Below are 25,055 nucleotides of genomic sequence, written 5' to 3'. Positions count from 1 at the left end.
GTTTCCTTGGGCAAGACACTTAAACCAGAATTGCTCCCCCTACTCCGTCAGGGTGTATGCGGGTCGCTGCTGCTGTGGTCAACCACTTTGTGTGTGAATTGCCCCAGTTTCGAAAACGAAAAAAGAAAACAGACGTAGGTTCTTGCTGAGTCCAGATGCTTGAGGATGGAGTAGAGGGCCAGGTTGACCGTGTCGTCAACAGACCTGTTGGCTCTGTAGGGGGTCCAGGAGGGGGTCTGTGATGTCTGTGAGGTGGGAAAGCACAAGGCGCTCAAAAGACTTCATCACCACAGAAGTCAGGGCGACGGGTCTGAAATCATTAGGTCATGTGGTCCTTGGAGACAGGGATGATGATGGTGGCAATCATCTTCAATGAGGCGTTAAAAATGTCCGTGAAGACTGGAGACAGCTGATCAGCACGGTGCTTTCAGCTATTGAACCAAGCAAACCCAGTGTGGTGATCCATTGTATTGTTAATTGTTAATTGAACTGTTACATCCCTGATGACAAATGAAACTTTCTTTGACACTTCCCACGCTTACATGTGTATGTATGGTTTACATACAAACTAAAGAGATCTCATCCCAATCAGCTGTTAATGAGACAGAATTGATGCCTCTCTGACTCAAACAAGAAAAAGACATCTTAAGTGAGAAGATTTATTCTTTCTTTATGGTAATTTTAAGGTTAGTAAACTCAGCCCACGGGAACGTGTAAGACAAAGGAATTTACAGCATTCTGCTAAAACAGCCTCTTTGCCTTGAGGTGACTGTAAAAAGTTATCAGGATGAGATGTTTAATAAAAGAAACACTAGTTAGATAAGAATTAGCTTAGAGATAAAAGGTACCGCTTTGTCCAAGAGGGTAATGAAAATCAGCAGAGCTCTCACAGAGCACAAGGTCAAATAACATTCAACTAGGGATGTTAATGATTCATCATTCATCACCATTAAAGGAAGAATGTGCAACTTTGTGATCCAGTAGATGTCGCCCTTGAGCACCAGCGTGAAACCAAAACAACTCAAGCTGCATTTTTGTGCAAGCAGGCTAATGATAGCGCCCTTTGGTTTGCTCATCAGATTGCATGTGAATTTACACAAAATGACCATGATCTAAAAACTACCAGTTAAGAAAAATTACTAAAATTTGCCACCCTTCATTTACAATTGAAACAGAAAAAAAGTTTTGGATTTGGAGGGTCTGAGTAATACATTCTCTTTGTAATTCAGAAATCTATCGATTATTCTGGCCAAAAATCGAGTAATCTGAGAGGAAATATTGTGTGGTCAGCCACTGTTTTCCATGAAATCACTGGCTTTTCTCAAGAGCAAGAGTCATCGACATAAGAGAAAAAAGACAGATCTGTTGAATGAACAACAAACTCAGTTTCCTGGTGTGCACAACAACATGTGTCTAGCATTTTATAATGAAAGGGAGAAAAGATAGAGTAATCCAGAAAGATTGGAAACAGAATTTAATCCTTGGGAAAAATGAAACTGAGACTTACACATCAGTCATGTGTAAGTCAGGCCCTCAGTCTAAATATAGGAGAGATTAATTGTCTCTTGTTTAAAAATCTTTCAGGTCAGGAATGCAGACATTATTACAACAACACAACCTTCATGGGTATCATTATTTACTCAACCTGTTTCACATTACCTGTTGCTTGTCAAAGTATGTTGTCATATTTAATTGAATTAAAGGATTCTGCTTTTAGTCTTAAGGCCATGAAAGATCAATTTAATCATCTTAAATCTAAAGCATCGAGCTGTGATAGATCCAGATTCTAGAGACCTTAACAGCGATGAGCAGGTGCAATACTTGATTAAACAGTCAAATATCAACTCGACTGTCATGTCTTGGGAATAAAGCATTGATAGAAATGGTTTTATTCAAACGGTTGTCTGTTAGATTGGACATCACTAAATGCTAAATCGGTTAGATTTAGTTCTACGCGTTAGCAGGAAGTGATAGCACAGAAGAGTGCCGCAGTGCTACACAGGCAGTGCTGCGCATATGCTGGCACATAAAAATATTCTTTTGAGTTAAATTGTAAATCAAGCCCTGTTGCCTATAACTGCAGTTAAAGTCTCATTTCAGAGATGCTGCTCTTCCGAAGAACTCTGCCTGTTTCATAGAGCACAGTTTGAACTGGTGGTAGGAAACACCAGAGAGTCTTCCTCCAGGTTCGGCTGGGTGGTGGACTACAGTGGTTATTATGGCTCCTGAAGCTACGACAGCCTCTTTGCTCTGCCAAGCCTGGGGGACTCATTGCTCCTTAATTGCATTTGCACAAAAGTAATGGCGTTTTAGAGGAAAGAAAATGCCAGAAGGAGGTAGAGGAGGTGGAGGTGGGGATGTGTGTGAGTGTGTGTGTGTGTGTGTGTGTGTGTGTGTGTGTGTGTGTGTGTGTGTGTGTGTGTGTGTGTGTGTGAGGGAGTGTGCATGCACTCGATGCAGACCTTTTTTTACTGCGTAATCATACGGTTATAATAAAGAACTGTGATATAAGAGACAAGAAGTCAATTCTGACAGCCACCTTTATGTTGCACCAGACTAAATATATACAACACTTCTCTTCAGATGACTTCCAAGGCGCACAATGGTAGAAAACAAACAAACACAAAAAGACTGAAACAAGCTTACAGCGGTTCTACAACAGTCCCTACAGTGAGGATTTTATGTGTGAAGAGTTCAACAGAAAAGGGTCCAGTCGCTTCAGTGTCTCAAACACATGTATTACCTTGTATGCTATGCTGTTGAGGACCTTCATAGCCAGATCCGATACTTCAGGAAAAGGGTCTGCGGCGAGGTGGAGCAGCACTCTCCAGATCTGAGTATAAACACTGTTGAAGGACACACCTGGAAAAGACGCACACAAAGCAAATAGTTCAACATCTTGTTCATGCTTCTGCAGATCAGATTCACAGTATCGACGAAACATGAGCAAACATACACACATCTCTCTCTCTCTCCCACGTGTCACTCTCATCACTCCCGTCTACGTTCAATAACGGCAAAGAGGTGGTGCACGATTCCCCAACCGTGCCAGAACACAGCCAGGTCAGTTTCTTCTCGTGCAAGTTGGATGTGTTTAGGCAGCAGAGGGGCAATGGCCATTGATGTCAGGTAATGCACGTTATTAAATAAATACACATACACAGCTTCATCCACCGGAGCCTCATCATCGTCAAATGATACAGTGTCGGCAAAAATGAGAAACAGTATTTCCTACTGTCAGGAGTTTTGTTTTGAATCTGTCACTTTTTTGGTGTTGTGTTGTCTTTTCAAGGAACAACACCACAGTTTTGCTCATTTCCTCACTTTCAATAAGCTGTTTGCATCCCTTTTTGAACTTTTCTGTCTGAATTTCAGGGGAGCAGCGACCTGCAAAGGTCTTGATCTGAGAATGACCTTCCCTATTCCTTTCCTTTATCATCATTTCGCCTCTCGACTGCCCGCGTGAGGAACGCAGGCAAAGATCTTGGGGCTTCAAATCCCTAAGGATGCCGTGGAGAGCTGGGAATGACTGAAACCCTGACCCTTTTATATAAAGCTCAGATTCCTCACCAGAGAGTGGCAAGATAGTTCAATGATTCCTCGCTTCAAAGACAATAAAGCAATGAGGGATGATTCCTAGAAAGGAGAGGAGGATCGACAGCAACAAGTAGGGCAAGGGGAGAGAGAAGGATGAGACACGGAACAAGGAGAAATCTGGAAAAGGTGAGGCACAAAGAGGGGCCAGAGGGAGTAAAGAGGGAGCAAAGAAAAAAAAAAGGACAGGGACCAATGATCTATTTGAGAAGCCTTTGAGATGTAAAATATAGAAGAGATGAGTCTGAAAGGTAAATAGAGGCGGAGGAAGAAGACGGAAAAGGGAAACGAGGAAGAAAGGGGTGAAGAAATATAGAGGGCAAGAGGAGCAGAGAGTGAGCGAGGGAGTAAAGGAGGTGATTATGGAGTTGCCTGAGGGGCAGGATATGATTAGCAGTGGCTAGCCAGCGCGCTACCTGCTGCAGTAAACAGCCAGTTGATAAATGTGAAATATGTTTCCTCTCCCGTTTTAACCGCAGAACTGCATTTCAGTCACACAAATTACAGCTGCACATCCTCGACACAGTCCACACGAGAGCCGACGTCTCTCACTGACTGAGCGCTGCACTGACTCAACACTTGACTTCTGCATATCAAAATGGATGTACAGTAGTAAAGATGTTAATTATTGGCTAAATGAACCTCTGCTTCACAGCTTTTATGGCTTCATCCACATTTTCTGGCAGACGACATAAAAAACTTTTAACACCACGGAGCGGTTTTTCTGGGGGAGCTGTAAATGTTTAAGTCATAAAAAATGCATCAGGAAATTTGAAAGCAGAGACGAAACTTCTCTGCGAGGCGTTTTTAAAACGTGTTTCACAGGGGAGGTGTAAGCAGCGAGAGCAGCTCCAAATCACATCTGTGATGCTTCTCGAATGGGAGAGCGCTTTAAAGCACTGACGCAGGTAGAAGTGAACGGAAGGCCTTGATGTGACAAAATAAAAATGTCAACGCAGTTTCAGCAAATGTTAGGCACACGCTAGAGATCTGCAAATCTCAAACAATATCTGGGTGTCACACGCTTAATTTTGCCTGTAATACACATGGAGTATCTGACATACAGCGCTGCTCGTTATAGTTAGCCCACTAATCGAGAATAATGTCTGATAAAAAGTTGAAAATGTGAGTCCTTTAAGGCTCTGTTAAAACTTTCCCAAGCTCATGGGACCCTTTTCTGCTATTCGTTGACCACCTTAAGCTTCTGTGGTTTAATTTAACCACTACTTTACGATAATAAAGGCACTGCATCGCTGAGTTTTTTTCTTCTTCGTAGAGATCAAATGTAATATGAACGTTTATTTAATGCTGCTGTATACAGAAACAGAGGAACGAGTTCATGCATTTTCAGAGCAGATGAAAACGTAGGCCCAAAGGATGTTTATAAAAGCGACTTGAAACTAAGAAAAAGAGACAAGCAACTGAGTGAGACAACAAAAAAAGAAGTGACAACAAAGTGTTCGTGCTCACATAACATTGAATGTGTACCGGACAATGTATTTCTGCCTTTTCTTTATGCTTCTGAATTTTGCTCCCAACATTCACTGATGTAGTCCGGCCTGCTTGTTTCTACACTTACAGCTGCTGCAAGCTGAGAGTAACAGACAAGCATGCTAGGAGGCTAGGATTTATTTCATCTGTGGAGGGGGGGGGGCACAGTTTAGTGGGCTGAGGGCCAATATGTGTTTTAACCCGTTTACACAGAGACCCAAAGCCAGAGTTAGGGGCCAACCATCAACTTAACATTGAGTGCTACATTTGTTGGATAAAAGGGTAATGAGGGCAAGTGCTGTGCCAAGGTGCTTTTATGTTGCATTTTTTCATCAAATATTCATTTCACAGAATTGCTTTTGCCTGGTAACCATGCTAAGTTGGCGAACGTCATATCAATTCCTGTATTTTCACTGCTGTGTTTTAAACTTTTTAGGTTAACTAAACCTCCAGCAGATCAGTCCTGAAGCAGGCTGCAATGACTGCAACATGATTCCTTTTGGGCAATATTCAACGTCCGTCTGAAGTGCTTGTATTTGAAACAGTTCAGTATGTGTGACAGATATACTGTAGACCAGGAGTCTCCAACCTTTCTTCATCTGAGAGCAACTTTGAAAAAATGAAAGTGGCCAAGAGCGACTTGTTTTTATGGGCCACGTATATGAATAGTGGGAAGAGGTGCTTTTACTGTCTTCAGATTCTTTTTTTATTTTATTTACGAGTGCATGTGTATGAGAGCCACTAAATGAAGACAGAAATGATTGTTGATGTTTAAACAGCAGTTTGTGTTTAAGTTTAATCCAGGAGCAGAAGAAATTGGTCTGTTTTCTCAAAGGGCTGATGTGAAGCTGTGCTGAGCGTGAATGACTCCCGTTCACCTAAAATGAGGTGGCGTTCATTTAATGAGAAAATCAGAGAAAACATGTCAAAAGGAAATTTCATTAAAGTACCTGAACCTATTTTCCTGCCTCGTTCAATTTTTTGTTCTCCTGAGCTCAATTTACTCTCCATTCGATTTTTCATTTTGACTCATGTTCCATTGAGCCTTGCAGAAATCACACACTGGAACACAGCAGGCAGCTTGGAGATTGCAAAAAGGGTGTGCGACTTAAAATGCAACAAAAGACACAACGTCAGATAGAGATAGCGAGCTGGAGAAGGAGAGGATTTTCCAGGTTTTTATTTCCCCTTGTCCCTATGGGGTTGGAGTGAGTAAATAGTTTTCCTGCTTGCACACAAATCAGCTGTCAGGACGCATAGTGGAGCCTGCCAATCACATGAGAGGAGGGGTAAGTGAGCAGGTTTGAGCTCAGTGTTTACCAGAAAAAGCACTCTAATGGTCTCAGGTGACTCACGCTGCTCTGCTCTGCTGTCTTTTGCACATCTGCAAAAGCTTCCTTTCCACTTGTTCTAATCTTAGACTGGAAGCATTCCTATCTGTTTCTTCTTTCGTTGGCAAGGTTCTGCCCTGGTAAGGGATGGCCTGAGGTTCGTCTTCGCAGTGTGCATTCCCCATGTCATTTATTTTTTCATGTTTATTCCTCTCATCCTCAGTCCTGGGTGATTTCTGTCATGGGGTTGCAGATTCTCTGTGTTAAAACATGCAACAGTGTCCCAGTCACTGACTCAGCAGAGTGCATCCTCTTTAACTGATGCTGCTTCCAGTCACTGGATGCACACGTGGCATAATGCTCACGATGGAAAAACTGTATGCAAAGTTTACTTTTATAGCAGCCTGAAGAGTGCCAAAGCATTAAACAATTTTTTTAATGCCTTTCAACCTTTAATCACAGTACTTGGAACTTTTTTTTTTTTTTTTTGCACAATCGATTTTCACAAACAAAAAAAATTGTTTGTTTCACAAACAAACAAATGTTTGTCTCCCCATTTAGGAGACAAACAGCACCTCCTGACTCTATTGAGTGGGGATGGACAAAGTAATAATTGAATTAGCTTTAGTGCCACTAAAGCAGCTTTTTTAAGATGTCTCTCTGTTCAAGCTGAACCATCAGTGCTGCTGACGTTGGTTCAAAAGAGATTCACAGACATTTAAAGAGACCTATACATGTACTTGCATATCATATCAACATGTATTATTGCTATTATGTATTCTACAGTTACAGCTTTTGTTATTTTTGGCCTTTTTATGCCTCCCTTTGGAGACAGGATAGTCAGAAATCTGGGAAAGAGAGAGTGTGGGGAATGGCATGCGGGAAAGGAGCTACAGGTTTGATTCCAACCCGGGCAGCCCACCTGAAGGACTAAAGCCTGTACAAGGGGCGTGCACACTAACCACTGGGCTACCAGCGTTGCTAGGGTTAATCATTTCTTCTATTCTGTGTGGCTTGAAATGCCTCAACTTCGGGGATCCTAACAAATAAACAATTAAACATGAGCATCTCAAAGGTGCACTATGGAGTTTTGATAGAGAAATGTGAAAGCTGGAAAAATGTACAGATTCTGTGGTTTATGTTCATGGCTCTACACAAACTGTCCTTCGAGGAAAATTTGGTCCCCGAGAAAACTATTTGAAGATAAAATGCTATGCGAGAAGTTATGATGGGGGGCTCGCATCAATGAAACCCTAACTCTCCTGGTAGCCATTTTTTTTCTTTTGAATAAAGTTTGTGTATTCAGTTCAGGAAATAGAGCACGGCATTGTTTCACTTCTCCAACTTTCACAAGCAAATCTACAAAGTGCAACTTTAAATAAACAATTTAAAGTTGGAATGGATTTCAGAGTTGATAACTTCTGATGGGAGAAGACACGCAGGATAAACAAATTAAACACCTACCCCATTGAGATGTTCTGGTTTTTAAACTTTAGATTGAGTCTTTTAGAAAAAAAATAAGTATCCTACACTTCCCAGTATACAACTCAAGTGTCTCTTTGCAAAACCTCACTGTCAGGTTAATGCCCACCGACATCCTGCTCACAGTTTTGCATCACTGGCTTTCCATAAGAAATGTGTCATCTCCGAGCTTCAGCTGAGAAAACACAGAAGCTCACGATGACATCATTACTTTTTCTCTAAGCCCCACCAGCACAAAAAAACATGAACGGTCCGCACTGGCTGACAGTCACCACCACTGTTTTAGGTACCTTTTTGTGCAGAACTGATTGAAAAGGATGAATGAATGAAGGACAATGAAGAAAAAAAAAAACCCACACACAAGCAGGCCTGGATGACGCAGGATGACGGACAAGCTGTTACCTATGAGGGAGTTGAGGGACGAATAGGAAGAAACCCGTCTCATTTTGTCGATGGTCTCGAAAGAGAGGATGTACTCGTCGTTATCTGGACTCCCCAGGGTGCTGCTGGCGCTGCTGCTGGTGCTCAGGTTACCAGGAGAGAAGGCTGGTGGTCCACCTAGATGAAGACAGACATGTGACAAAAAAAAAATCTGAAGGTTCTTGTAATTAAAAAAAAAAGGAGGCAGATTTCTTTGTTGAGACAGAACTTATGTTTCTCTAGATGTGTTGTGTAGAAGATACATTAACAGATAACAGATTTGTTAATGTTGTAAAAGGCCAAAATATTCAATAAACGTCCGTAAGTGTACTATGAGTAACTTCGAAAGAAGGCTACAGGTCCAAACAATGCTGTAACTTTCTTGTGAATTCATTCCAGATGCCAGGCTCAATCATCCTTTGCAGTAGCTCTTGCTGATCACCAAACATAACTCTGACTCATACAAACCAAAGAGCCATGCATCCTCTGAACCGACCGCAGGCTGAAATGTGGAAATGGAGATTGGTAGAGAATGAAAATAGCTCTGTGCCTGTTGATGATAAACACCGCTGCATATTGGAATAAGCACTAAGAATATGAATTAGAAATGGGTGTCAGCAGTTGGTTACGTGCTTCAACAAGTGCCATTGATTTAGATCCACTCAGCGCTCATAGGTGGGTTTGTTTGGCAGAGATAGACAGAGGGCAGACGGTTAGCTTTAGCTGTTTGAACCACAGAGCAGCGACACAAACACACAGGAGGGCAAAGAGCTCAGAAGTGACAGCAGGCCATGGGTTCACATAGCTGCAGGTGTTTGGCTGACAAGACCAGGGCTTTAAAGCTGAAATGGCCTTTTAAGGATTGTCCATCATAATCATTCATCTTTTTTTTTTTTTTTTAGAAGCACCATGCTTTAATGTCCCGTTGAAATATCCCAGCTTTTTAAACCTTGAACTTTTAAAAGTGCAGATAAATAAAGTCAAGACAATCAAAAGACATTATCTGCATGAAATGAGTAGATCGTCTCAAGTCTTAGAAGTGGCATCATCAAAACATGCAAACACACCAACTGATGCACCCCGTGTGGTTGTAGATTTTTAAAGCTCTTCGTTACAGCTACATCGACATGTGTTTGTATGAGTGTGCCTCAATAACTGGCGCCAATACGTCCAAAAAGTACAGCCCTCGATTGACTTCATACGACACCAAAGACTCTGCCCACAGCTATATTCTTCTGTTGAGAAGGCAGCTCGAGCTAAAGCTTAATAAAGTAAATGTATGAAAAGTCAAAAAAGGGGCGCTACTCGCAGTGTGAGCTCTTAAAAAGATCAGCACCACGGACAGCTCCCAGCCACCAATGGGTTTCAGGCAGGCACCACACACCCGACAGACTTCTTTGAATTCAGCTGAACTGAGTGAAAACTGAGTTTGTTTAATGGCTTGTTTGGAGACAAAAATGAGATATCATGCAAACATTTCAGGACTAAAGATGTCACAATGAAGTGAACAACTGAGGTAAATATTTCCACATTCTCTTTTTGTAAGACTGTCATGATCATCATGTCATTATTGAGTTAAAAGCCCAAAACACTGAATAAGAGAATAACACTCTAATCAGGTCATCCTTGAGAGAAACATTACGACATGTGCACATTCGGGATGGAACGATTCACTCAACTCATGATACGATATGATTCATAATACTGGGTTCACGATGCGATTATTTCACAATGTATTTTACAAAATGAGACTGTAGACAAGATTCCTTTAGGGGCTACGGACCCGCTTGTTTTCACTCGCAACAAGGAGTTGTGCATCATGTTGGTTTTTTCCATTTGTGTAGTTCCAGGTCTTGTTGCAATATTTGCACAGTTTTTTTCTCGTTAACTTCCCCCCCCCTTTTTTTGGACTGCTACTTCCTGCTTTGTTACAGTGCAGACACTTTTTCTTTTTGCTCTCTGCTTTGCTTACTTTCTTTTGCTGTTATCTTCTTTTTTCAAAGCCTAATTTAATCGAGATCCGGTTCTTGACTTTGATAAATCATCAGGACTATATCCTTTGATAGATTCAGGAGGTCATAATTTAATTTTTTTTGACCTTGTCATCGCTACATGACTGTGGCCTGACGAGAGCACTTCATTTTAACTTTTCATAGCCAATGAATAAAATATGAATGATTTAGAATCATTGAGTATTTGTATTTGCAAATTGCTGAGTGTTGGGCTGTGGAGCATCCTGCTGGGGTGTCTCGGAGCTTTCTGAGCTGTGACTCGACACAGATAAGATCAAACTGTGAACTCGTATCCTCTGGGAGACGTCCCGGGGTGGATTATTAAGAATTCATTTCGGTACGTGTAAGACCAGGAGGTGACTCTGTGTCCGGTGGGACGTAAGACTTTAACAGTCACAGGGACTTTAAAGCAACAAGATGTGTGTGCACACTGAGCTGATTACTTATGGTAGTCGTTCATTATATACAGACCCAACATGATTTTAAGAACCTATACATCGTTCTGAATAAGCAATACTGGATTTTATAATGTATCTTTTCTTTCCTCTGTCATGATGCTTTTGATGTCTTGTGTGAAGCACTTTGAATTGCCGTGTTGTTGAAATGTGCGATATAAATAAACTTGCCTTGCCTTTTTCATTTTCTGTCTTGGGGAAGCTACAATGTTTGTCTCCGATTTAAAAGATGGTTCTGCATCCTCAATTTTAACATCTGGCTCTACAGCTGCTGACCCTCAACATATAAATGTGATTCATTTTTACAGACGTGAACCTCGACACCTTTGAATCAATTTAAAATGATTCTTTACATCACTAGTGCAAATGTAAAGATTTTCTCTTTTAGCATTTGTGCGTAACAACGGGCAAAAAAAGACAAATGCAACAACGACAACAAACCTTAAGTTAAAATCCATGGCTGTGGCCGGTCAGAGAAATATCTTTGGGGAAATTAGTCAATTTTAAAAAGGGGTTTTTCAAAGTCTCAAGAATACATTGAAAAAACAAACATAGACATTTAATTCCATCTGACAATTGTATGTACTTAAAGTCTTTTTTTTCCGATGGGCCTTCAATATTCTGCTGAAGTGGAGAGCCCTTCACAGCTGGAAGTGGTTTTTTTTATTGAATAAAAATGAATACTGAAGGGACAGTGCTTGAGGGGGCGAAAATTCACCAGTGAAGAGACAATTTCATTTTGGAAGGCAAAGTCTTCACAACAGTTGTTACAAAACTAAACTGAACACTTCCACTGCGTTTGTTTTGGTTAGCCCACAACAGCATCAATTACCACGATGATGAGCATTTTCCAGTCACTTGTGTATGTGAGAGCGGGATGAGAAGAAACATAGGCACACTTCATTTTTCTCCTGCTTGACAAACTGGTCACAGTTTCACTCCTTGACGTGAAGCATCATATAAATGCTGACTGAGGTTGTCCTCGGAAATGAGAGCCGTGACTGATGAAGAGGAAGAAAACTATAAGATGGTCTCACGGGCTTACAAAATGCTCATCTAAAAGTCTGACGAATCGAATTTATTCATCTTCTTTCTACCTCCTGTGTCTCGTGTTGTCGCTGCCCCTCTTACCCTCTTCGTTGAGGTTGAGGTTCTGCAGGCTCTTGTTCAGGCGGGCAGTGGTGGCAGCTCTGATGTTGGTGTAGGAGTTGACCGATCGCAGGCGTGGGATGGCCGGGCTGTCCCTCACTGGCGTCAGGTTGCCGGGTTCTGGACATAAACACAGGAGGACACACATCAGGTCAGAGTCTGGACAGTCAACCATCCGAGGATAATTAATGATGCTTTAATGATTGGAAGGCTAAAGACAAAAGAAGATTTAAAAGCTGAAGAGTTGAAACTTTAAAGTCACTGCAATGTGCAATGTTTTGAAAAGCTGCAGCTTGAACAGACAGCGAATCATCTGAATAGCAAAGACCTTTTGCCCTAGTGTTCTTAGTGCGGGAGATGCTTGCCTTTTCCAGCAGCTTTTAAATATTAATGAGCAAAGTAATAAAGAGTGTTTCTGCAGCAGTTGCATATCTGGTGTTAATGCAGAGGCTTAGAAAGCAAACAGTAGAAGAGATCTTCCTGCTTTTGTCAGTTTGACACTTGGTAACAGTATTCTTCTCAGTAACAGATGAGCGACAGCCGACACGTGACAAAAACAAACACAGTCTTACATTATTGTGTAAGACATGTTTCATTACACACGGATGGACAGATTGGGTTTGTTTGTTTGTTTATTTGTTGACATACATGGCTTGGTCAAGGCTTTCTGTACAAACATGGCTGTTCCTCTCGTCACTTTGTCCAAAACTTTTCTGTTTCGACTAACTGGAAATGTTGTTTCGATAGTTAGTCAATGACTTTAGCAGCTGATTCTTGTCTCTTGTTTTAAACAGATCACCCATAACATGAGTTGGAGGCCGCAGCACGCAGCACGTTATCCCTTCCAAGGCTAAAACCAGCTTTGTCTCCTTGGAAATCATTGATCTGGTCTGTGAAAGAAATAAGTTCACCATCTGAAATAAATATGCTTGGATTTATTCTTCTCTGCAATACAAATATAGATAAAGCGCTCATAGAAATAAAGAGAAGTAAGGTGTTTTATTGTTCTTGTGCAGCTGCCCAGGGACTGCAGATGGAATTGAGCTTCTAGCTTAATCTATTTCAAAATATCTGAGATTCATCCATTTAGACCTAAGGATGCCAAAAAAGAAACAAACGCCCTCTAAAACCTAAGTAACGCTTCAAATCAACTTCCCAAATCTGGGGGTTTTCAGAGAAACTGCACAGAATTTCAACGTTTACTAAACTCTTTGTCTCAGCCTATGTATGCTTTGCACTCACATCCGTTGCCTTGTAGACGTCTCATCAAGTCTATATGGGTTAAAATAAGTTACTAATACTGCTTTAAGTGCTCTCTCATCAAGGTCAGAAAGAAGAGTCTTATTTCAATGATGTATGAATTCCCTGATGAGATAAATCTTTAGTCTATGGAGGAAATTAACAGCCCAGTAAGAACATGTGGTTGTTAACGTCATTTTCTTTAGAACAAAATCTACTGAAGCAGGTACATGAATTAGAATAACTTCAGTAAATTCATTTCAAAAACAAATTCAAAGATTCATTTAAATGTTGAACATTGTTGACATACATCATGCATTGACACAGTTTGTTTGAATAATTACAGCTGTGATTCTTCAACACTGATCGACAGTGACACAAACACTTCCACAGTATGTTTGCATTGTGAAACAACATTTTAGTTTTGGCCGTGTGTGCGTGTGTGCGTGTGTGCGTGCGTATATACTGTACCTGCTGTGTTGGCTGGTGACGGCACTGAGTAGTTCTTTTCTTCCTCTATAAACTGAAGGGCGACTGTACAGAAGTTGCTCTCATACTGGACAACCAAGTGACTCAATGCAACAACCAGCTCCTGTGAAACACACAGAAAGGTTCAAGTATGAGTTCTTCCAGGTACAACAGTGAGAATTAGTTAAAAAGTGCTTTCCAGCATTGTGAAGATCTGAATACATCCCATAGTGTAATATTCACACTTCTTAAGCCACTTCTTTAAAGAAATCCTAAAGTCATTAATGGTGTTGGTGTTTGGTGTGTTAATGCTAAGCTAAGCTAATAACATCTTGACTGCTGCTCTGCAACCTTTTCTTTCATCCATCACAAATGTTACCTTTTTTTTTAATAAAGTACCTTCCAAGTAAGTAAGTAATTCTACTTAATTAACTTGGTTGCAGAATATCATCAAGCTTTAACAATGACTGTGCCATTTCAACCAGAGGTAGGACTTTATTTAGAGGCCTTACTGTCATATTAATATGATAAGCCTGCATGGGGGTGTGTTATTGTGTTGACCTTGCGGACTACAGGGCTTCCGTCGTTGATGAGCTGGGCCAGCATCATGGCCACGTTATGGTCGATGGTGGTGGAGTGGTCTGTCCTCTCAGCGGAGTTCCCCACAAACGTCCCCAGAGCGAAAACGGCTGCACACCTCACCTGCAGCCACACAAAACACACGACACTTTTTGAAGTCATAACATTTACAGCTTTTTAATTTGTTGCTCGGTTCGGACGTGTTTGACCTTCTGCTTTGAAACTCAAACATTTGCATGTTGGACACGACAAGCTGAAAGGTTTTGAGAGACCAGTGGAGGAAAGTGGTGGCTAAATGTGTCACCATGCAATGCAGTGGAGACGATCAGTGCTGTGTTCTGCTGTTTACAAACATAACACATCACACTCTCAGCACACTCCGCTCCATGTTTATCCAAACTCGACCTAGCACGAGGCAGTTTCCTTGAGGGATTAGTTCAGAAATGGAACCAAACCACAGAACAAGACAACATTTGTAAATAGCTTGTGGTGGAGAGAGACTTCACATTCAGCAGAGAACAGGATAAATGATCACAGATACTGCTTAATCTTGTGATGCTGCAGCAAACAGATGCTGCTTTGATGCTCTCTAATTGACATGATCAGTTGAAACATTTCAGGAACACACTGTGACACTAGAATAACACTGGAATGTGGTTTTTATCTGCTGTCTTCATTATTCATGTGAAACTTTCTGTACATACTGTAATATGTCAGGGCGATTTTACACCTGGACAACCTACTGCAGTCTAACATAACAGTCCTTTAGTTAACCTCTACACTTAGTTGTGTTGACTATAAGATACTGTTCATGCGTCGTTTGTTTGGTCTAGATTATTCACAAACACAAATAAAACTTCTGTTCTTGTACCTGACACAAATCAAAGATGACGACACTAACCAATTAACACGAACAAAAGTAATATAACTAAATACCCCTACCTGTTAATATAAGAACTGCTCCAACCATTGACAATCTCAAATCACTGCTAATAACCCGCCTCTTCGCTCTGGCTTTTAACACAAACAGCCACTTTGACATGTTTTTATTTCATATTCCTATTTATTGTATTTTAATTGTTTTTATTGTCTTTTTTATAGTGTGACTTCTGCCTGTAGAACACTTTGGTCAATCAAGGTTGTTTTAAATGTGCTCTAGAAATAAACTTTGATTGATTGATTTTGAATTTTCAGCACAATTAAACACGTTTTTTATTTATTTATCAGCACTCAGCAGTGATTGAGTAAGATAAAGGGGGTCACATGCATGTTTTACAATTAAATTGAAAGCAAAGTGATTTTATTGATGAACCATTCAAACATAACGCTATCAGAAGTGCTTTACGTGGAATTGGAGAAAACAGAATACACAATATCAATTAAATGATATTGTTTTAAGTGTTGAAATTAAGTGTTTTGGTGTTTTTCCAAGAAGTAATGAGTGATTATTGATACCTTTATTGATATTCGACCCTCCTTTCTGCATCTTGTCCCATCTCCCCCACCCCATTTTCAAGCCCAGCACAGTTTAGTTCGATTATGAGTCTGCTGAAGATTTCTGCCTGTTAAAAGGACGTTTTTTCTTGCCACGCTATGACGGATTAAGCTGGGCTCTTGTAATATAGCCATAAGTAAGGTCCTTTACCTGCTTTTTGTAAACATAGTGATGAGCACGGTCTTGTTACCTGCTCTTTTGTTAATGTTAACAGACAAACAGTAAGGTCCTTTAGCTGCTTTTTGTAAAGTGTCTCGAGATAACACCTGTTATGAATTGACGCTATACAAATAAAGATTGATTGAAGATTGATTATTGATAAGTTATCTGCACTGTCATTCTACCAGTTAATAGAGCTCCTGACGGTCACAGCTTCTCCTGCCGGTCTTACCTTATGCACCCCAGTAATCAATTTAAACCTCTGATAACACCAGGTCCTGAGTTCATGCTTCCGGCTAGAACGAGCAGCTATTTATAAAGCTGACTTTATCTTCACCTTTTTACTGTGTGTTGACACAAGACAAAAGTGTCAACCAGGGGTGTCGCCTCAGACTTTTTCCTTAAACGTCATGAAAGTCTTTGCCTAGTTGCTTGAACTCTCTCTTCAATTTCAGTCCCAATCGTCGTCATTTTCTTACTCAGCTCTCCAAGGCTCCAGGGGTACGTACACACACCATTTTTTTTTTACGTCTAAAATTTAATACTGAATAAGATTATGAAAATACTGTCATTTCACTGTAAATCAACTAATGCATTTCAATCAGCTAGGGGGAGTCTCCAGTGGCCCTAAAAAACTCACACACTATGAAGATTACCTAGTTGAAATAAATGCCCAACCAAGAAGTCAGTAAGTGTACCTGTGTGTATGTGTGTGTGTGGGCACTGCCAAATGTGTTTGTAGACCTCTGTTTCAACCCCACAGCCACAGGAGAAGAGGGGGGGTGACTCAGGAAAACAGATGTTCCTCTTGTGCTTGTGTGTGAATGGATGCAAATATGTTGAGTGTGAGGGCATCGAGTGTCTGGGTGAACTTCAGGGTAACACTCGGTCTCACAGTCCCTCCGGTCCAAACGAGACCGACCATCGTGTTTAAACGCAGATAGTGAGAAAATGTTTTAAGCCTGTGTCGGCTTCCTCCAACATATGTGTGTGTGTGTGCGTGTGTGTGTGTGTGTGTGTGTGCGTGCGTGCGTGTGTGTGTGTGTGTGTGTGTGTGTGTGTGTAGGAGCATTTTCTTTCTCTAATCTGTCTCTTTTAGGTCTTACAGGACACGCGGGCACACAACAGGATAGAAGATATTTTTCCATGGTTGAAGTGTGTATTTAATATTTTCTTGTGAATTGGAGTATTTACCAGTGTAGAAAATAGCGAACAGAGAGACATTACAAAAAGAACATTTGTCTGAGAACCACATTAACATGCTGCCAACAAAATCATCGTAGCCAACAGCAAACAAAACACCAGGAGTAATGTGCAGGTTTAAAACAATGTTGCTGAAAACCTTGATTATGGATTTTAATTAAAAACAGTCTAACGAGTAGATGTGTTCTGAAAACATCAAATGTGTATTGTGCTTAGAGCAGAGACATCAGTCTGCATCCATAAACATAAATACACGTGATTGAACAGAGTATTGATTGTCAAGCAGTGGATTTATCCCATCTGAAAGTTTCACCTCTAGTTCTTTAGATCTCTGCAGACAAAGCCTGGAGATGAGCTGCGGATCGCCACACTGACCTCCATGAACACACGTGCACAGGACACCAGACTGCCACAAACATCGCATACATCTCTACACACCTCAGACAGACCTGTTATACCGTAACTCTGTTTTCCATTTGAATGCCCTATTTCAATGCTCTACTGCATCTATGACTGGAGAGCATATAAAGTTAATCTCTTACAATCTGTTTGTACAAATGACTTCATCAACCTATAATAACCTGTTAACAATTTAACAATTAACAGCTAAAAACGTATTTTCTGGAAATGTGCAGGATGGACAAATTACTTACGTAAATGAATTGAAGCATTGGGTCTCTTCTGATTGGATGACAGATTTGGAGGAACCCCTCAGGATCAATAAAGTATCTATCTATCTATCTATCTATCTATCTATCCATCCATCCATCCATCCATCCATCCATCCATCCATCATCAGGATTGGGTAACACAGTTGCTACATAAACAAAATCTCAAAGAGATAATAGTAACCCTAAAATGGGATGTGGATTTTTTTTTGCTTCAGTGTGATGAGGTCTAAGTGCACTGACAAAAACAAAAATTGTTTTAAATGTTTTTTGTTTTACATAGAATGAAGCGCGTGCCTGGAACCAATCAGGAAAAACACGATGACGAAGAATTATCAGGCGATGTTTGTGTCTACATGTTCTTCAAATAACATAGGAAATTGATTTTTCCCAGAAGAGATCGTTGTGACGCTGGTGTGAAAATGACGCAGCTTGAGCTGAGAAACACATCATTGTCTCGACTTCAGTGTGTAATTGTTCCATGAAAATGTGCTTGAGAGAAAGTGAGTGATTTTATCCACCTGGTAATGAAGGAAAGCCAGTAAAAATAAATAAATCAAGGTTTCTTGGACACACATTTGTGTATTGCAGGATTGAAAAAAAAAAAAAAATCAAAAACACATTTTGGTTCCTTTTTCAAACACAGTAGTATTCTTGTATTAACCTCTCACCTCAGGAATGGGATCTGACAGCAGGGTGTAGAGTTTCTCATGGGCGCTGTCTCGAACTCCACACCAGCGTGCCGGGTCGAAGTTCTGCCAGATTCGGCCGAGGCAAATGGCCACCCACTGGCGGAGCAAGGGGTGAGGGTCCGACAGCTGCTCCAGGCAGTTAGCTATTAGATTGCCCTGCAGACAGGCCTCCTGGTGGTGAGAGGAGGGTCAGGTGGCAGATGTTCAGATATGCACTTTGGACTTTCTGATTGTAACAGGGGGGATATCTACAAATGTGTACATTCAAGAAATGGATGAAGACTTTGAGAGGGTCTAAAGAGGTGAGAGAGGAAGCAAGTCCTTTAACGAACTAAAAGTGCAGACTGAACTCACATCTGATATAACATCGTTTGTTTGTTTTTTCCTGATTGAAAACATTTACAGTATGCTTCAGTGTTAACCTTCCTGTGCAGCACAGAGTCTCCAGGCTGAGTGCGGACTTGTAGCTCATTAGTCAGTTCATCCGCACTAACCTGTGACCTCACACTGTGTAATGGACTACCAGATTAGGAGCTCTGCAGCAGTATGATTTATTTCTTTCAACCCTTCAGCCCTTCAGTCTTCCTTTGTGGGTTAACGGTAGTTGTTCCATCAAGGTTTGAGCCGGTCTGAAACACGATGGACAGATTGGTGCAGTGAAACAAAAAACTGTTTAAAAAAATCATTTATATTGATTGAATTTGTGCCAAGCATAACCAAGACTCTTGTTTTCTTCTTCTCATGAAGTAACAAGGACTGATTTACAGGAAAGCACATCAACTGAAAAAAAAAGATTGTTTTGAGCATTACAAAAAGATCTAGGTGAGATTCAGCTGTTCTTCGATGGCTCACATGATGCATCGGGTCGCAATGTACTCGATTTAACATCAGTTCAGCGACAACTCACCTCCTATGCTGCTCTGATTTCCTTTTTTTTTTTTTTTTTAAGAGATATTGTTTCCACGGCCATCACTTCTACTTCAGTAACCGTTCTGTTCAGTGTTAATAAACTGAAAACCTTCTGAAAATACTGTGATTCACATTTAAAGGTTAGCAGATCTCTGAGACTCAGAAGGACTTTTTTCAGTCTTCAGGCTTTTCTCGGAGCGATTCCTCCCTTCTCCTTTTACGTATCCGAGGGACACTCATTGGGAACATATATTGGAACATCGTGTAACCATGGTTTCATGTCACGTAAAAATACGTTAAGGAAAATCATTAAAATAACTTTTTATATAAACTTTGATGATGTGTTTTTTTTATTTTTTTATCTGATGTTTATAATCTGTTCTTTTTTAAAGTCCCTGTCAAAAACACTTTTACGTTTTTAGTTCACACTGATCAAATAAACCAGACTTTGGGGCTCAAGCAAACTCAGGTCCAGGGCCAGCGTCCCGAGAGTGAAACCACTTTAACTGTCTGTTCAAAGCAAACAGCGTCAACAGCAGAATAAATAACAGGCAGATGAGAAAACAAGAGGAAAAATAATAAATGAATAATAATCAATTCTGAAAACTTGTTGCTCTCGTTTCCTCTACAGTCGAGGTAGAAAGGGCGATTAATAATGTATGGTTAATGTGTCACTTCTGTGCTCTGATAACACAACAAAGTTATGTGCCTGTCAATGCTCAGGACTCAGATTTCCGTGTGAACAACACAACGCCTAATTCCCACATAAACCACTTCCACCTTTAAGTGTGCTGAAAAGCCTTTTTGTCTGTTGCCGATTGAGACGTTTTAAAAACAAATCTTTTATCAACAGTGTCACAATGTTCGCCCATCACCCACCGCCCCCCCCCCCACACACACACACACGTTCATGAACATAAAACCCCTCAGACTGCTGGTGCGTGGTTCCCTCAGCTCCCCCAGCTGAAGCCTGAGAGCAGGAATATTGAGACGCCAGAGCTCGTTGACACGCTCGCAACAGCGATACAGCCGTAATGAGTGCTGTTGTTGAAGGTAAGGAGGATAAATAATGGAGATGTGGAGCGAGCAGAGAGACTCTCTGTAATGTTGGGGGATAATCTATTATTTACAGACTGGGAGAGAGGTTGGAGCATTAAGGAAGCTCAGTATGGAAGACGAATGGCTCTTTGCGAGCTTGAGAGCACATATGGCTTTCCTGATTTGTCACGTTTATTTAATGTTTAGCGGGAAGTACAGTGAGGTAGAGAAGAGGAAAACAATAATAAAAAAAAAAACCAGTTACAACCTGAAAGAGCTGTGGAGAGCCGGAGAGCGACGCCAGGGGGAGTGATGGTGGAAAATTTCTTTGTGTTTTCTGGGTGAGATGACGAGCTACATCACCCCAGCGTCGCACCCTGTGACGTTTGATCAGCGTCAGACACAAAAGGCGTCTGGGATTAAACACTGGGGGCCAAAGTGACACTTGTTGTGATAAAGCGTCAGCACGGAGGTGGCTGGGATGGAGACAGAGATTATAAAGGTGACTGTTGGGTGACGAAACTGTCACATAACCAATATCTCCCAGAAATACGCCATGGGCGAGAGAGCTATCTCTCACAGTGACAGCTGGCCGGCCACCAAAACAACCCGCTGAGGGTTCAATGAAGAAGCGAGTGAGTAACATGGAACGTTCTGTCTTTGGGCTACAGTGCAGACTTTTACAAACATACCTGTCCTGTGGTGTAGCTGTTGACAATAACAGCTAATATGAAGACAGCCATGGTTCGATGCTCAGCCTGTAACAAAAAAAAACAACAACTCTGAAATATCCCTTTAAAGCTCTTCTCCGGTGTAAATGTGACATGTTGATGGCATCTCGCAGTTTTCATGAGTCGATTAGCCGCATTGTTTGGCATATATCATTTTATAAATAATTCAATACACCCATCAAAGATAAGAATTTGAACATTTTCTCAAATGACTTTTATAAATATTTAAAATCAAATGTCATCATTGAAACTAACTTGACGAACAAATTAATATTTTTAATATTTAATTCACTTTTGGGTGAACATATTTCTGTCCTTCTCTCTGATGTCCTTTAGCTGCTCTGCCTCAACGTTGTAGTTTCAACACATTTTCCTGATGAACAGCACTAAATGAGAGTTCATATTTTCACCATCAGCAGAGAAGTGTTGAACAGCCAATCGGAGGTTTTTCATGTCTGGGGGAGGGGTGGGTCCAGAATGAAATACTGGCATATTGCACAACACTGAATGTGCACAGGGACAAGAGTAATGAAACACCTGCAGCCAGCAGTTTCCCAGGAGCCAGTTGGACCAAGGACAAAGGAGGCCAGTTAAAAGATGCACTTGTGTTTCTTTTTTTATAATCGTGACAGGACTTTGACTCCCGGGACGATGGACACACAAGAAGAGGTTAGAAGTAGCAATGAAGCAGATGAAGAAGTAAGTTAAGAAGCTTCTTAACTGTAAAAATCCTCCACCTGAATAACTGTCATAGTGACTGTATACAAAACAAAAACTGGTTGCTATGGTAACAGCCTCTGAATAGTGACCACAGGACTTTTCTGTTGCACAAAGAACGTTAACCAAAAACCTGTCAGTAACTCAAACATGTAAGTTCTGGGTTTACTGTACTGAACTTTACCAAACGGTACTGAACCAGACCGGACCGCTCGGTGGAAACAGGGATAAAGTCTGGCTGGACTTGTACTTAAGGTTAACCCAGTTATTTTCACACTAGCCTTTGAAATATTGAATTTAAGTATTTGAGAAAACAGTGTCCAATATTTTACTCAATAATGGCTCATTAACATAATCCCACGAGTCACACTGCCCCTAAATTGCACAAACAGGATTTGTTGATACTCACTGGCATGTAACTGTCAGCCAGCACAGACAGGAAGTACTTGTGTCCGTTGTCCTTCACCAGATCAGCCTGACAAGACTGCGGAGAAAGATTTGTATGATTAGAAGGTAATAGTTTAGTTTTTTCTGTTTTACTTTGTATAACAACATGATGTGAGATTAACTTTGATATGTTAAAACAATATTTTAATAATGTCTTATATAAAAGAACTGACATGGGGCTCATTAGCCCCCCTGATAAAGTTTGTTAAACTTGACCACCATGAGGTCCAGAGCCCACAGCCGCTCTGCCCCCCCACTTCTGGAACGAACCATCTTCAAATCACGTCTCAAAACCCACCTGCTCCAACAAGTCTCACTCTGATTTCTATCCATTTCACTGCAAAGCTTCTGTTTTAAATTTGTTATGCAAAACTGATAATTACCTCCTCTGAAGTTTCTATTTTTTTTTTATCTTTTATCTTGCTTGTTTTTAACCCTGCTTGTGGCTGCTTGTTATTCTGTGTTTTATGTTGTTATTTTTTTAAACTCTGCTTGTAAGGAGTCCGTGTTTTTTTTTTTTTTTTTTTTAAACACACATTTTAAATGACACTTATTTTAAGAGAAACAGAAAGAGTTATCTGAAGGAGGAACACATTGTTCTTAAAAAACAACAATGTTACAATGATAAAATAAAATGCGTGTAAATAACGATCAAATGCATTCCTCTTGGATCTGCTGATACCACCATCATCAGTGCAAATGAGTCTCTAAAGTCATAAAGAGCCTTACATCAGTGTACACATACACCCTGTTATATTTAACTGGCACATCTTTTTCTTATTCACACTCATTTTCTTCCATTCCTTTTGTGAGTCATTGTGTGTCGCAGACAGGATTCATTAAATGTCAAGAGGCTGGTAAAAGAAAACAAGCTGATTAAATATGAAAAAAGTACTTCGAAGAGATGAGACCTCTAATGTGTGAGTGCTTCAAATTACGTACACTGTCCACAGCCAGGATTTTAGCCCAGATGAAGACCAGCAGCGGCCGCAGCTCTCTGGCTGAGCTCTGGAGCAGCTTTAGGACGTAGGGGAAGATCCCCACCGACAGGGCCTGCAAACACAAACACAAACAGAGCACTGCTGTTTACAGAGAAGCTTGACATTGCAGCTCTAATCCAGGCCGTGCTCCGAAGTGCGTTTGTACAGGATGGACCACCAGGACACACGTGGATGAAAATGTAAACATGGACAAAGGAGTCACATTTGGATGGACAGGAGCTGGCTGAAGTTTCTTATTCAGCGTCAGTTAAAAGGACTGATTGTTTCAGCCAAATGTTAACGAGAAATGTTAGTTCATCCGTGATTCTTCTTCCTTTGACGGTCGGTTGGAGAATGTGATAGTATATCAATGATATCAAATTATAGGAGATCTCTATATGATCAAATTAAATAGATAACTTTATTAAACACTATTTCAACACTGGTACCCTTTTGTTTGAATTCATATTTTGAACCCTCCTCTTTAAAAAAAAACAAACAAAAAAAAACACGAGGAAGTGCAGATCTTTACACCTTACTTTGAAAACATGCCCACAAAAAACTTCTCTCAGTTTTTCTTCAATTATTCAGTCTGCTGTAAAAGGAGGGAGCAAAATATTTTTTTTCTAAATATAAATGTTTTTTTCTTCGCCCTCTCTCCTGGCACTGCCTTGCAGCATCAAAGGCTTGGTACACCTAAATTACAAAAATGCATTATCTCTGCTCATTGGTATGGACTCGAGGTTTCTTAGGCTATTGATGGAAAATATTTCAAAATACAGCTCTCAAATTTGACCTCTCAAGAAACAATAGAGGTTGGAAATGTTGTTCACAGGGGTGGCTGTTGATCAACTAGAATAATATGGCACTCTGCCACACAAGATGCCATTCATCTTAACTATTCTGGAGAGAGAAATCTCTGAATTTCCTTGTATGACAGTGAGACCTTGAGTTGAGCTCAAACTGCTTCGTGGTTGTGCACAAAAGTTGCTGCTGCTTGGTACGTATGTATAACTGCTGCTTTATTCCTTCAGCCAGCTGTGCAGAGTTCGTGCTTATGAAACACTGATTTTGTAAATGTCAAATTGTGAACTATGCTTGAAACCTTGTTAACAAAACAGGAACGTACCAGACTGACAGCCCAAGGACCCAGATCCAGAAACCGTCCAAGCAGGTCCAGAGCGCGAAGCCGATGCACCTGACTAAGGAGGACCTGAGCGAGAGCAGATATCATATGTGAGTTAGACTTCCGCCTCCAGGCTGAGAGGAAGCCTGAGATGAAAGAAAGAAGAGGGGGAGGAAAGAAAAAAAACAGCAGGAAAAATGGCAACAAGAGAGGTGGCAAGGTGGAATGGAGCAGGTGGCTCTCCCACCACTACTGCTTAAACACCGGCACCACGTCGCACTTGTTTACTCTCAAACAGAGTGTATGTGTGAATGCATGCATTGTGTGTGTGGGCGTGTGTGGGCAGTTGGGTGTGTCCTTTTTGGTTTACTTTCACTCTGCATCGTCCAGAAGATTATGAAAAAAAAGGTTATGAAAAAACCTTCAATAAAGAAGCAATTTAAAAAAAGAAAAAAATAACAGTATGCACAGGAGTGGAGGGTAGTCTGTGTAGCATGAAGGCAAATTAGACCGTGTGAGGGCTGGACATCGATACACCCCCATGTGACTGTCCCACAGTGTGTGTGGGAACAAACATATGGAGGAAGTCCACACACACACACACACACACACACACACACACACACACACACTCGTGGACACTTCCTCCAACATAGGATGTATTATTAGA

At 40.9% G+C, this 25,055-nt stretch overlaps 1 protein-coding gene across 4 annotated transcripts in view; it reads right to left on the bottom strand.

Annotated features, from left to right (window-relative positions):
• Positions 1–25,055, bottom strand: part of rptor (regulatory associated protein of MTOR, complex 1) — a 170,082-nt gene that overhangs the window by 32,609 nt on the left and 112,418 nt on the right. For all 4 annotated transcript variants that reach the window (XM_079337749.1, XM_079337751.1, XM_079337750.1 and 1 more), the window contains exons 13-22: positions 24,389–24,472; positions 23,222–23,332; positions 22,242–22,316; positions 21,077–21,142; positions 18,417–18,608; positions 14,203–14,343; positions 13,645–13,765; positions 11,917–12,054; positions 8,301–8,456; positions 2,744–2,862 (exon numbers count right to left, since the gene is read on the bottom strand). In XM_079337749.1, coding sequence (XP_079193875.1) covers positions 2,744–2,862; positions 8,301–8,456; positions 11,917–12,054; positions 13,645–13,765; positions 14,203–14,343; positions 18,417–18,608; positions 21,077–21,142; positions 22,242–22,316; positions 23,222–23,332; positions 24,389–24,472 — 1,203 coding nt within the window. The remainder of the gene's footprint in view (positions 1–2,743; positions 2,863–8,300; positions 8,457–11,916; positions 12,055–13,644; positions 13,766–14,202; positions 14,344–18,416; positions 18,609–21,076; positions 21,143–22,241; positions 22,317–23,221; positions 23,333–24,388; positions 24,473–25,055) is intronic.

The sequence above is a fragment of the Symphodus melops genome, assembly GCF_947650265.1.
Source record: "Symphodus melops genome assembly, chromosome: 2".
NCBI classification, from domain to species: domain Eukaryota; kingdom Metazoa; phylum Chordata; class Actinopteri; order Labriformes; family Labridae; genus Symphodus; species Symphodus melops.
Note: the sequence above shows the minus strand (reverse complement) of the source record. Positions and strands in the feature narration are given on the sequence as shown.